At 34.9% G+C, this 12,819-nt stretch overlaps 3 protein-coding genes across 3 annotated transcripts; 1 reads left to right on the top strand and 2 right to left on the bottom strand.

Annotated features, from left to right (window-relative positions):
* Positions 1-654: 654 nt before the first annotated feature.
* Positions 655-1,441, top strand: LOC132315880 (major strawberry allergen Fra a 1.06-like). The gene has a single exon (XM_059814675.1). It carries the CDS (start codon positions 754-756, stop codon positions 1,234-1,236), a length of 483 nt encoding a protein of 160 aa, XP_059670658.1. The 5' UTR covers positions 655-753; the 3' UTR covers positions 1,237-1,441.
* Positions 1,442-3,352: 1,911 nt separating this feature from the next.
* Positions 3,353-4,659, bottom strand: LOC132269910 (uncharacterized). Its single transcript, XM_059771131.1, has 2 exons — positions 4,263-4,659; positions 3,353-4,203 (listed from the first exon to the last, which is right to left on the bottom strand). Exons 1-2 carry the CDS (start codon positions 4,657-4,659, stop codon positions 3,353-3,355), a joined length of 1,248 nt encoding a protein of 415 aa, XP_059627114.1.
* Positions 4,660-4,686: 27 nt separating this feature from the next.
* Positions 4,687-6,045, bottom strand: LOC132269904 (uncharacterized). The gene is made up of 2 exons (XM_059771127.1): positions 6,030-6,045; positions 4,687-5,684 (listed from the first exon to the last, which is right to left on the bottom strand). Exons 1-2 carry the CDS (start codon positions 6,043-6,045, stop codon positions 4,687-4,689), a joined length of 1,014 nt encoding a protein of 337 aa, XP_059627110.1.
* Positions 6,046-12,819: the final 6,774 nt, after the last annotated feature.

The following is a 12,819-nucleotide window of genomic DNA, read 5'->3' as shown; positions in this document are numbered from 1 at the left end:
GCATATAAGTTTTTTAATTAATGGGTCAATTAATTTGGTGGGTTTTATTTTTGGGGACAAATATAACATCATCTTTACTCTTATCAAAACTTCACGCATCTCTTTTATTTTGCTTTAAAAAGATAGGAGATATGGTTTGATTACAGTCACGGATGAATCTATCAAGAGTCATGAGTGCCTGAGACCTCTACGAATTTTTTTTTTTTTTTTTAAATTTATTTTACTTATATATTAGGACATACTTTTTTGTTACAATCTTAAAAATCTCACAATCAATTTTGGACAATGGTTGAGACTGAAAACAGTTATGTTTTTTTGATGCTGACTTGTGGGTGAAAATTCAAAGATTGTTGAATTTTAATTTTCTATTTACAAGTAATGCCAGCCAATTCATACCATCATTCAACGTTTTCTCACTCAACAATAAGACTTCTAGAGTCAGTTTTGTATTTCTACGTATTCGTACCATCCAAGGCTTTCTCACTTAATTAAAAGACTTCTAGAATCAGTTATGTATTCCTAATTTTCTATAGGTAAGCCAATGTAAAACGTGGAAATTAACTAGGACACCATTTTGGAACGAGTGGGTGTATTTAGTTTCTCTTCACACTTCCCAACCTGTATCCTTTCTCTATAAATACCACCTCAAGCCCTTACATTTCCCTCACCAAAACATTCTTACAAACCAAATCTATCCTTTTCATTCCCCATCTTCTTCCACCTCTTTAATCACATTCAAACTCCTAAGGCATCATGGCTGTGATCAGTTCTGATATGGAGGTTACCTCCTCAATCTCTGCTGCCAAGATGTTCAAGGCCTTTGTCCTCGATGCTAACAACCTCATCCCCAAGATCTTGCCACAAGCAATTAAGAGTGTCGAAATCATCCAAGGAGATGGTGGAGTTGGAACTGTCAAGGTCATCTCTTTCGGCGAAGGCAGCCAATTCAAGAGCGTGAAACACCAAGTTGACGGGCTTGACAAAGAGAACTTTGTCTATAGTTATAGCATTATTGAAGGTGATGCTTTGATGGGTGTGCTTGAGAAAATCTCCTACGAGATCAAGATCGAAGCTTCCTCTGATGGAGGATCCGTATGCAAGAACAGTAGCAAATACCACACCACAGGCGAAGTTGGGATCACAGAGGACCAAATCAAGGGTGGCAAAGAGAAGGCCTTGGGAATGTTCAAGGCTGTTGAGGCCTACCTCTTGGCAAATCCGAATGCCTACAACTAATTAAATACTGCATAATATATGGTTTCATGAGTGTGCCTTTGTATTATTACTTATATGTGTGGCGTTTTATTCTTTCTCGATTTCTTGCTTAAATTACCTTTGGCTTTTTAAAAAGCGGGAAAAAACTTCACTAAGATTGTAATCATCCACTTGTTTGTACTGTAACATCTTATTGAAGAGTTCTTATTTTATTTGGAATACCAAACTCTCTTAGTAAACTATATACGCATATATTTTTCGTCAATGTCAATTTTCTGAAGATCTTTTTCTTCATTTTAACAACCAATTCATTTGGCATTCAGACATGAGAGTTGAAGTCCACTTTTTCAGTACCATGACGACCTAGTCTGTTGTTTGACAAAATCAATTAAAAAAATTTATAGGCTGAAGTTTTTAGCGGTAATCATAAATTCGAATAAATGTCTTTTATATTATTTTGGATTGCGAGCTTTCAACATTTCAACAAATTGTTGGAAAAACCTCGTCAATCTAAGTGGACATATTGAAGTTCTGAATAAATTGTCCCATAGTCTTCTGGGTCTTTATGAATGAAAGTTTTGAGGGCAATTACTCTGCTATCAAAAGAGTTGTATGCCGTATTATCTAGATTTAATTTGCCTTACTCACCCAATGTACCAAAACAATCGTTCTGAATAAAGGTTTATGTTCTTATCTTGGCTTTGAGAAAAGCAATTTTTATTTTTTATTTTTTTATTTCCAATTAAAATAGAGTAATATCATTAAGAGAGATGTATGAACTCTCTAAATTTAATAACAAGACTTATAGAATCAGTTATGTATTTCTAATTTTCTCTACATAAGTGAATGCAAAAACATGGAAATTTCAGTTTCCTGTTGTTGAAAGAAACAAAATTCAAACAACTTAATTTCAGCAATCTCTGTAATCAATTATAGGATTGTATATAGTCAACTTTAGTGATTTTATTTTCCATATTTGTGATACGTAGATTAGGCAATTAGCTTAATTGTAGACATTACTATGGGATCTTGTTTTTTGTCTTCTTGTATAAAAGCTTATACAATTCATTGAGGAATATAGTAAAAATACAATTAACGTATTTGGTTTCTTATGGTATTAGAGCCTTAAGCTCTTGGTGGCCTAGAAACTATACCCAAACACAAAACCCTAGTTGTTCTTCCATGGTAGATGACCAACAGTCAAACATGTCAGAAGGAACCAAATATGAAAACCCCAATCACCCACTCTATCTACATCACCCAGATCAACCCGGTGTGATCCCCGTATCTCAGTCGCTGAGTGAAGACAACTATAACACTTGGAGTCATGCTATGATCATGGCGTTAAGTGCCAAGAACAAAATTGGATTCATTGATGGATCCATCAAGAAACCAGACAGAACTGCAGTCTACAAATTATCACAATGGGACTGATGCAACAATCTGGTGAAATCATGGCTATTGAATTCTTTTTCAGAAGAAATCTCAGCTAGTGTTATCTACCCCTAATTTTTGGAGATTTATTTAATTATTTGAATTGCATTGCATTTTTATTTAATTATGTGGTTATTTGATTATTTGTTTGTTTATTTATTTGATTATTTGTTTTATTTAATTGATAATTGGTTTCATTTAATTTAATTTATGTTTGTTAATTATATGTGCATTTTTATTTGTTTGTTATGTGATTTTTTTATGTAATTTAAATTATTTTAAATGATTAATTATTTAGTTAAATGATTTGTTGATTTTTAGTTTTATTTTATTTTAAAGAATTATGGATTTGGGTTGTAGCCCATGGACTAACTAGTTGAGTCTTGAATTATTTGAGTGGGATCTTAAATGGGTTGGATAGTGACCAATGGAGATTAGTAGCAAGGGCAGAGCCAGGATTCAATATATGGGGGGGCCGTAGTATTAACAGTTTTACCAATATAATATAATAATATTTTAAGTGAAAAGTACTTCATGATCGATTAGATGCATACAAAAATATATCTAACCAAAATCTGGCTAATTTATTTATAAAATAATAATTGGCCTATATCTAGTCAAATATGACATAGATATATATACAAAAAAAAAAAAAAAAAAAAAAAAAAAAAAAAAAAAAAATGCCTGAAAGACCAAACAACTACTACAAAAGCTGAGCTCGACAATCTTTTAGAGAAGAAAAATCATCTATAATTGAATCTGTACTAAAAGTCTGAGCAATTTCTTTTTCAATACTGATGCTCAAGAAATCTGCAAGAAACTCATCCTCCATCCTGTTGCGTAGTTGTGTTTTGACAAGTTTCATAGTTGAAAATGCCCTTTCTGTAGTTGCCGTGGAAACGGGATGAGTCAAGACAAGACGAATCAACCTATCAATCAAAAAGTAGATTTTTGACTTCTCTGTTTCCACTAATCCTCTACATAGCTCAGAAATTGTCGACATATTTTTCAAATGTGAATGAGCAACCACTTCAACCTTATAATGTTGCAATTGGAATGTCAACATAATTCTCTCTTGGTCTGTGAAATCTTGAGGATACAATTCATCTACAAGTGTGCAAATGTCTTCAACGTTAAACAACTTGTAACCATCTCTAGGATCCAAAGCTGAGCTGAGGGTACCAAGTTTCATTATCTTTTCACTAAACCTGTTATTCAACTCCTGCAATTGCGAATCAATTGTGCCATAAAATATATCAATCCGATAGTGGTGCTTAAGTGTAATTTTCTCTTGTGGGTGACGTGACTGGCCCTTAATTTTTTTGGTATAAGGAACACTCAAATCAGGCACATCAATGTTGTGGCGCTCACAAAATGATTTAACAATATCAAGTAAGTTGTTCCAACCATTTTCTCTCAATTTCAGAATGATTTGTTTTGTACTCGAAACCAATTGCATAGCATTTACGATGTCTTGAGATTTTTGTTGCAAAGCTTGACAAAGGATATTAGTTATTCCCATGATATCTTTATCAAATGCAAAATAAACACAAACTGAAATGATATAAGAGTATTAAAAGCAGTATCAGCATCTCCCCGGCTCTTGTAATTACTTCCATCTTCAATGATGTTTTCAAGAACTGAACATGTTGGACCAAATAACCTTATCAAACTACAAACAGATTCAAAATGGGAGCTCCAACGAGTATCTCCAGGTCGTTGCAAGATACCAATCTGATTAGCTCCTCGGCCGGTTTCAAGTTCATCAAGATCTATCAAATGGGCAATTTCCATAACTTGAGCAGAATGTAATTCATCAGTTCGTTTACAAGAAGCTCCGATACTATTGATAATGAAGTTCAAATTTGAAAAGAATTGTTGGACGACAATTACTTCTCTAGATGCGGCAATTAATGCTAGTTGTAGTTGGTGAGCTAAGCAATGCACATCATATGCATAAGGACAATCATTAAGAAATAATGCTTGCAAACCATTCCATTCACCACGCATATTGCTAGCACCATCATAACCTTGACCTCAGAGATTGTGAACATCAAGATTATAGAGAGAAAGAACCGCACAAAGATCCTTTTTTAAATTCAATGAAGTTGTATCTTTGACATGCACAAGATCAAACAAACGTTCTTGTAAAAAACCATCCTTATCAACGTATCTTAAAACAAGAGCCATTTGCTCTTTTTTAGATTCATCACGAGCTTCATCAACAAGAATACAAACCTTGGCATCGCCGATATCTTCACGAATCTTATTTCTCACTTTTATAGAAAGAATATGCAAAATCTCCTTTTGAATTTGTGGTGAGGTATACTTGGCATTCTTTGGAGCATTTTCAAGAACAATTTTAGCGACATCATCATTATATGACGCAAAAGCCTTTACCATTTCAATGAAATTGCCTCGATTACTTGATTGAAGGGATTCATCATGCCCTCTAAAAGCACAAGCTTGATAAGTAAGCCAACGGACCGCATCAATTGTGACCTTCAATCTCAATCGGTTATTTGAAATTTGTTCGGAAGTTTGTCTATCCATCACTATATCAATATAACAAGGTTGATTCATTAAGTCCTTACATGCTCTCTCAGCAATGTTATGAGCAGAACATGGATTTCCTCCCATATGATTTAAGAAAGCACACTTATTGCCATCATTAACTTTCTTCCAACTTCGAAATCCTTCACTAGTGAATGCATTGGTTCTGGGACACCCCGTTGGTTTTGCTCCAAAAAGAAAGCAAGGTAAGCAAAATGCAGCATCCTTTGAAGGAGAATACTCTAACCAGGTAGGGAATAATTTAAACCAAGATGATTGAAACCGACGAGGATGCTTTTCCGATCCAGAAAGTGGATATTCTGAAAGCGGAATTTGGTATGCTTTCGCTTTGATGTAAGCTCGTCGAACTTCATCACGTTTGTCAACAGGATAATCCCATATTTGACGACGTAATCCTGGATCACGTTCTAAAAAGGTAGGATCAACTTTTGTATGTTCAACTCTTGGAGATTTGGAGGACACTGGTTATCATGAACCGAAACATCAACATTAGAGGCAGAAGCCGCGGAAGGAACATCTTTTTTTTTAAAAAAAATGTCAATAGTTCTTTTTGGCTTCACCATCGTATAACACCGTACCTAAAGAAGGTAATTCAAATATAAACTTTTAAAACCTAGGGTTTTACATTGTAATTTAATTTATCGATCCTAAATTCTAATAAGCATAATTGAGTAAAAATAATATTACGCCTTCATTGCATATAAAACAATTAATTTAAAATATACAAAATTAATTGTGTATTAAAATTTCATTGATTTAGGTTTAGAGAAGAAATTCATTTCGGTTACAATTAAATTTTCAATCACACATAACACTGTACATAGATATGTGCGTCTAACACAAGAATAAATTAATAAAAAAATAATTGATATTCCAACTATGAAAAAGTAAACTGAAAAGAACAGGGCTATAGTCTATAGACTATAGATATATTATATATACTCTAATCTCTATGATTCTATGCAAAAAGAAAACTGAAAAGAGCAGGGTTATAGAATAGATATAGCACAGAATAAACTAAACAAGCAAATATACATACATAATAATGGAAAAGGGGAAATTAAATTAATGGGTAAGAGAGAGAGAATTGAGAAGGGTTACCGAATGTCAGAATGTGGAATAGCTCTTCGCCACCACCGTGCCTTCAACTTCGTTGGAATTGGGTCACCATTAACACTATTTCGTCGCGCATCACTGATTGTTGGCGCCTTGGTGGAATTGTAAATCCTTGCTCGTGGGTCGCAGCTCGCAGGTCAGTCACGCTACTCCCTGTTGCTGCGTCGTTGTCAAAATCCTCTCTGGCCGTCCTTGGGATTGCAGGTTCTTCTCACCATCAATTCCGTTCGCTTAGAGATGTTCGGCATCTGGATATAGAAGTTAGTTTATTGGCGCTCCCTCTCATCGGCATGTGCAGTGTGCCCTAATATGCTAATTGCTGAATGAATTGGGGGGGCCGTACACTAATAAACTAATATATTTTTATTTTTTTATATATACTAATAACTTTTTTTTTTTTTTTTGGGGGGCCATGGCCCCTGCTGGCCCCCCTCTCCCTCCGCCCCTGATTAGTAATTATATATATAATATGAGGTGTACATATATATATATATATATATATATATATATATATCTTTATTATTTTCATAAAAAAATAATATTTTATTAAATTAGTTACTAAGTTAGAGTTTGTCAGATATATGTTAGGTTTAGAATATGTAGTATATATTTATCTATATATATACAATGAGAGTAGATCTAGAAAGAGAAAAGGAGAAAGCTAGAGAGAGAAAAAGGAAGAGAGTGAAGAAAGAATAAGAAGAAGGACCATTAGAGAAGAAGAACAAGGAAGAAGGGGTTTAGCTTTTGATCTGAATGTTTAAGGCAAGTTTTTTGTTCTACACTTCTCCCTTAGGTCTGTGATCTATATGTCTCTAGTATAACTTTAAGGATGTTTAAAGAATTATTAAAATTGTAATCCATATTTAAATTGATCAAGAACATAGGTTTTTATGAGTTTATAGGCTAAAGTTTATAGGTTTTTATAAGTGGACATATTGGAGTTTTGAATAAATTGTCCCATAGTCTTTTGGGTCTTTACCAATAAAAGTTTTGAGGGCAATTACTTTGCCAACAAAAGAGTTATATACCATATTATCTATATTTAATTTGCCTTATTCACCCAATGTACCAAAATAATCATTCTGAATAAGGTTTATGTTCTTATCTTGGTTTGACAAAAGCATTTTTTATTTTCAATTAAAATAGAGTAATATCATTAAGAGAGCTCTGCATGATAAGAGACATAAACTCTTCACATTTAATACATAATTGAAAGATGTATGAACTCTTCACATTTAGTACAGAATTGAAAGATGTATGAACTCTCTACATTTAATAACAAGACTTCGAAAATCAGTTATGTATTTCTAATTTTCTATTGGTAAGCAAATGTAAAACGTGGAAATATCAATTTTCCTGTTGTTAAAGGAAGCAAAATTCAAACGACTTAATTTCAGCAATCTCTGTAATCAATTATAGGATCGTATATAGTTAACTCTAGTGATTTTATTTTCCATATTTGTGATACATAGATTAGGTAATTAGCGTGTATTCTGTCTTCTTGTATAAAAAGCTTGTACAATTCATTAAGGAATATATCAAAAATGCAATTCACGTATTTGGTTTCTTTACATGGTATCAGAGCTTTAAGCTCTTGGTGACCTAGCTAGAAACTATACCCAAACACAAAACCCTAGCTATTCTTCCATGGGAGACGACAAACAGTCAAACATGTCGAAAGGAACCAAATATGAAAACCCCAATCACCCATTCTATCACTCAAATCAACCCGGTGTGATCCTCGTATATCAACTGCTGAGTGAAGATAACTACAGCACTTGGAGTCGTACTATGATCATGGCGTTAACTGCCAAGAACAAAATTGGATTCATTGATGGATCCATCAAGAAAACAAACAGAGCCGCAGTCTCCGAATTATCACAATGGGACCAATGCAACAATCTAGTGAAATCATGGCTATTGAATTCTTTTTCCAAAGAAATCTTAGCTAGTGTCATTTACCCCTAAATTTTGAAAATTTATTTAATTATTTACAACAATCTGGTGAAATCATGGCTATTGAATTCTTTTTCCAAAGAAATCTCAGCTAGTGTCATTTATCCCTAATTTTTGGAAATTTATTTAATTATTTTGATTGCATTTTTATTTAAATATGTGATTTAATTATTTTAATTGCATTTTTATTTAATTATGTGACTATTTGATTATTTGTTTGTGTGTTTATTTGATTATTTGCTTTATTTAATTTATAATTGGTTTGATTTAATTTAATTTATGTTGGTCAATTATATATGCTTTTTTATTTGTTTGTCATGTGATGTGTTTGTGTAATTTGAATTGTTTTAAATGATTAATTATTTAGTTAAATGATTTGTTGATTTTTAGTTTTATTTTATTTAAAGGATGATGGATGATCGGTTGGTCAATCATACATCAACCTTCGCAATAGCACGAATCATTGTAAAGTAGGGCTATTGGTCGGGTAAGTCGAACCACTGGGACTGCGCTAGTCTTAAGACAACCTAAGTATCTAGAGTCATTTTAGAATGATAAGGTGTAATAAGGAGTTGTTGATTGGTTTGTCACTAAGCTAGTAATTGAAGTGTGCATAAAACAAGAATGCTAGTAAATGAGAGTTAGAGATAATAAAAGGGGAAACTAGGGAAGTGAATCCACCTACGCCCTAAATACATGCTAAATCAAGACTAAATTGGGGATAAATACTATATAAGTAATGATCAAGAATTATGTAGCAACACATAGTTGCTTCATAACCAAGAAAAAGTTCATGAGATTAAAACAAGAATGGTCTATCAAAAGACAACACATTTGGACTACCTAGACTAGGGTGTAGTATCAAATACATTAACTTAAGCAAAAGACCATCAAGAATTCAATCAAATGATGAAGCACATGAAGGTAAGAGTCAAGCATAGTCCATCAAAGGAGGTACCTAAGCAATGGAATATCAAGTTTCAAAATCAACATGCCTTGAAAACCATTCATAGTTAATATCTTCATTGTCACTATGAAAATAAAAGCAATAAGCCTAATGTAAGAATTATCAAGACAAGCTAAAGAACTCACATCAATCATTTAAACATGAATATTCATTACAAGAAGTAATAAGCTCTTAAACTATGAAAAGACCAAAGTTTATACATTATAATCCCCAAAATAGAACCTAATGTAGAACATGAACAAAAGGGGAGGCTTCATCACCTCCCTAGATGGAGTTTAGTTACCCATGAGTGAGCTAGAAGAAGGAAGAAGCATGGATGGACAAGCCATTTTCGAGCTCCCTTCTTTAGGCTTCAAGAACACCTTTTTTGCTCTCTTCTCTCTCCTCTAATCTTGTAGAATGAAGGATAGCATATGTGTGGCCATTGGTTGCCTAATATCCTTCAACAAAGTCCTCTCTCTCCTCCAAAAACATTCCCAACCACTTCATAAAAGAGGGAGATTCAAATTGAGGAAACCAATGAAGCAAGTGGCTGAAAATGAGGAGTCCCGAGCTGCATTCTGGTCAATTTTCGAGCACTCGAAGGGTGGCCTTGAGCACTCAAAATTAGTGTAATGTGCAACATGCTCTTCTTGCTCAACACTGACCTACTTTGGTAAAATGGCTATAACTTTGTACTAAGAACTCTGAATGACGATCGGTTTCAAGATTTGGAGAGCTGATTCAGAGCTTTAAAAACTTCATGTTTTGATGAAGACCCAATTCTCAAGTCTGGTTGGTCGAAAATGGGGAGAAAGGCAGCACTTCAGTGCTGCCAGGCAGTTCTGCGCACCTCTGGTAATAAGATCAGAACTCTCTGCTCCGAACTCCGAATGACGAACCGCTTGAAGATTTGGAAAGCTGATTCAGAGCTCTAAATCTTTTATGTTATGATGGAAGTCCATTTCTTGAGTTTCCTAGGTCGAAAATGGCGACAAAAGTCAGGTTCTACTGCTGCCAGAATTTCAGAATTGGCACCCTTTTTGTTCAAAATTCCACAAGGCATCATTTTTGCTTTCTTTTTGCAATTTAACCTGAAAATGTACAAAAACATGCAAATGGAGATAATCTACATAAAATAATCAATTAATGGACTTTGTTAATGTAATTTAGGGCGCTTGAATATACAGTATTCGGCGCTTATCACACCCCCAAACTTACATTTTGCTAGTCCCTTAGCAAAACCAAAATGCAAAGCTCAATGGAATGAAAAACATGGGAATGCTATTACAAAAATATCCACCATGACAAAAATAAATATATACATACCTCAAATACAACTTGAAACAGACAAAGAGCTGGAGACGGGGTCATTGGGAAAACTACCATGCATATATGAAGCATTGATACAAAAATTGACAAAAACCATTTCAACATGCGCGCATCAACATCATCGTCCATATAAATAACTCAATTGTCATCTCTTAAATGGAAATAACTCAAACTCCAGTGAAAGTGAATTGAATTCTCAACATGCGGCTTTTACATTCTTTTCCAATTCCAAGGCACAAGTTTTCAAATCAATGAATTCCCCTTTACATGAAGTCCCTAAGGCATGATTTTATTTTCAAGACAACTTTTGTTGCCTGTTAAGAATTTATTATAACTCAAAAGTGAAACATAAAATGGTTGTGCAGTGTTGAAATCCTTTAAGCTTTCTAACCAACCTATGTAGCGAGCGTTAGGCCAACAACTCCCAAACCAGACGGCTTTAGGGTGCTAAGTGTAAAGACACTCCTAGGGCTTAATAGCTCAAGTTGGAAAGGCTACGAATTCCAACAAACCATATTTATTACACACATTTTTTTGAATGACCGTGCAATGTTTAAGTCCTTTAAGCTTTCTAACCAACCCATGTAGCAAGCGTTAGGCCAACAACTCCCAAACCAGACGGCTTTAGGATGTTAAGTGTAGAGACACTCCATAGGGCTTAATAGCTCGAGTTGGAAAGGCTACGAACTTCAACTGGTCATTATTTTCTTTCTTTCTCATCTTCATTTTTTTTTTTTTTTTTTTTGGACAACTTATATCATGCCAAAGATATTCATCTATCAGGTTCATCAAATCAGATTAACTAGGCCAAGGTCAAGGTCAATCAAGTTGCATGCCTCACAGTTAAGTTTCCAATGTCCATCTGTGCATTGTGAAGCTTATAAGAGTGTAAATCCAGTAAGAATCTAATTAAGGAATTTATACAGACTACATTGTATTTTGCATGATTACTTCAAATTCAAATTTCTTTATTTTCAAAAATTCTCAATTGCTTCTATACACAAGGTATTAAACATATGCTTTGTCTCCGACAAGTTTCAAGCTATACTATCATTGCTTTACAAAATAGTGATACCAAAACTATGCCAAAAATGCAATATTGCACCCCCAAACTTAAAATACACAGTGTCCTCAATGTGGGATATGGAGTAAATTGATGACAAAAATGACAGAGAATAAAAAGGAACAAAAATACCCAGGGGGAGGAAACGGCATGGTGAAACAAAACCCCCAAACTTGAAATGAACTGCGCCACCTGGATAGTATGACGAAGAACAAAAAGAAACAACCACAAAGGGCATTAATAGCACAAGCACATATACAGAAAAAAAATAATGAACAAAAAGTTAACAGAAAAGAGGGAATTTGCATTCAAAAGGAAGTTTACATGATTACAAAAGAGCTATACATAGATCATGTCTACTAGAGCAACCTATACATAGCAAATTCTTACAGTGCAAAAGTAAAACAACAGATATAAGAGAAATATGTATATATGAAACAAAAAGATAAGGTCCAACACTCGCAACAAGCTACGGGCCAGAGGGTAAACGGGCGAGGATGGAATGGAGGAGAGATTGAGTCTTACGCTGTTCGGCAGAAGCCAAACGACGTTCCTCAGCTGCGACACGGCGGTCTTCAGCAGCAAGACGACGATCTTCTTCGGCACGTGAAGAAGTCTCACACATAGTCCAAGTGTACGCGGACAAAGAATTCTCAAAATGATCCATCCGCTCATGAATACCAGCAATGCTAGCCCGGATGAAAGCCTGGTCCTGCTGAGAGTCGACCGGAGGCTCTACCCTTGCAACGGCTGCTGCCGTGGAAGCATCCTCGGAAGGAGGAGGAGGTGGAGCTTGGATGAACAGGGGGGCAGCAGGCTGAGGGGTACTAGAATGGCTAAGAACATTGATCCACCGGCGCTTGGTAAAAATTTTAATCTTTTCGCCTTTTGGTTCATGGGGAGGAATAATGAAACCCTTGTGCTTTAGGAGCCGAGTGATGAAAAATGGCAAAGGCAATTTCCGATTTTTAACTCGCGGAACCCGTGCATTATGAGCGTCATGCCAAAACTTCATAAATGTTGTCCAAATGAGCTCCGGGATGGAGAACCATTGGCCTTGGTCCATGGCATACAAGGCTTGCAAAAGGAGGCCCCTACGCTCGGTGCTATGCACCAAAGGGCAGACATTGTGCTTGAAAACAGTGTCAATGAACCAGAGGCGTTCTGAAAGATTGGTTTT

The sequence above is a fragment of the Cornus florida genome, unplaced genomic scaffold (assembly GCF_030987335.1).
Source record: "Cornus florida cultivar Cherokee Brave unplaced genomic scaffold, ASM3098733v1 CherokeeBrave_3.0.0_Hap2_Chr01, whole genome shotgun sequence".
NCBI classification, from domain to species: Eukaryota; Viridiplantae; Streptophyta; class Magnoliopsida; order Cornales; family Cornaceae; genus Cornus; species Cornus florida.
The sequence above is the reverse complement of the archived record's forward strand: the minus strand, read 5'-3'. Positions and strand labels throughout refer to the sequence as shown.

What these genes read in the sequence shown, in the direction of transcription:
- LOC132315880 (XM_059814675.1), top strand. Translation starts at nt 754, where the DNA reads ATGGCTGTGATCAGTTCTGATATGGAGGTTACCTCCTCAATCTCTGCT.
- LOC132269910 (XM_059771131.1), bottom strand. Translation starts at nt 4,659, where the DNA reads ATGCGTGGTGAATGGAATGGTTTGCAAGCATTATTTCTTAATGATTGT. An exon ending in AAACATCATTGAAGATGGAA is followed by an intron (nt 4,204 to 4,262) that starts GTAATTACAAGA and finishes ATATCATTTCAG; the next exon opens with TTTGTGTTTATTTTGCATTT.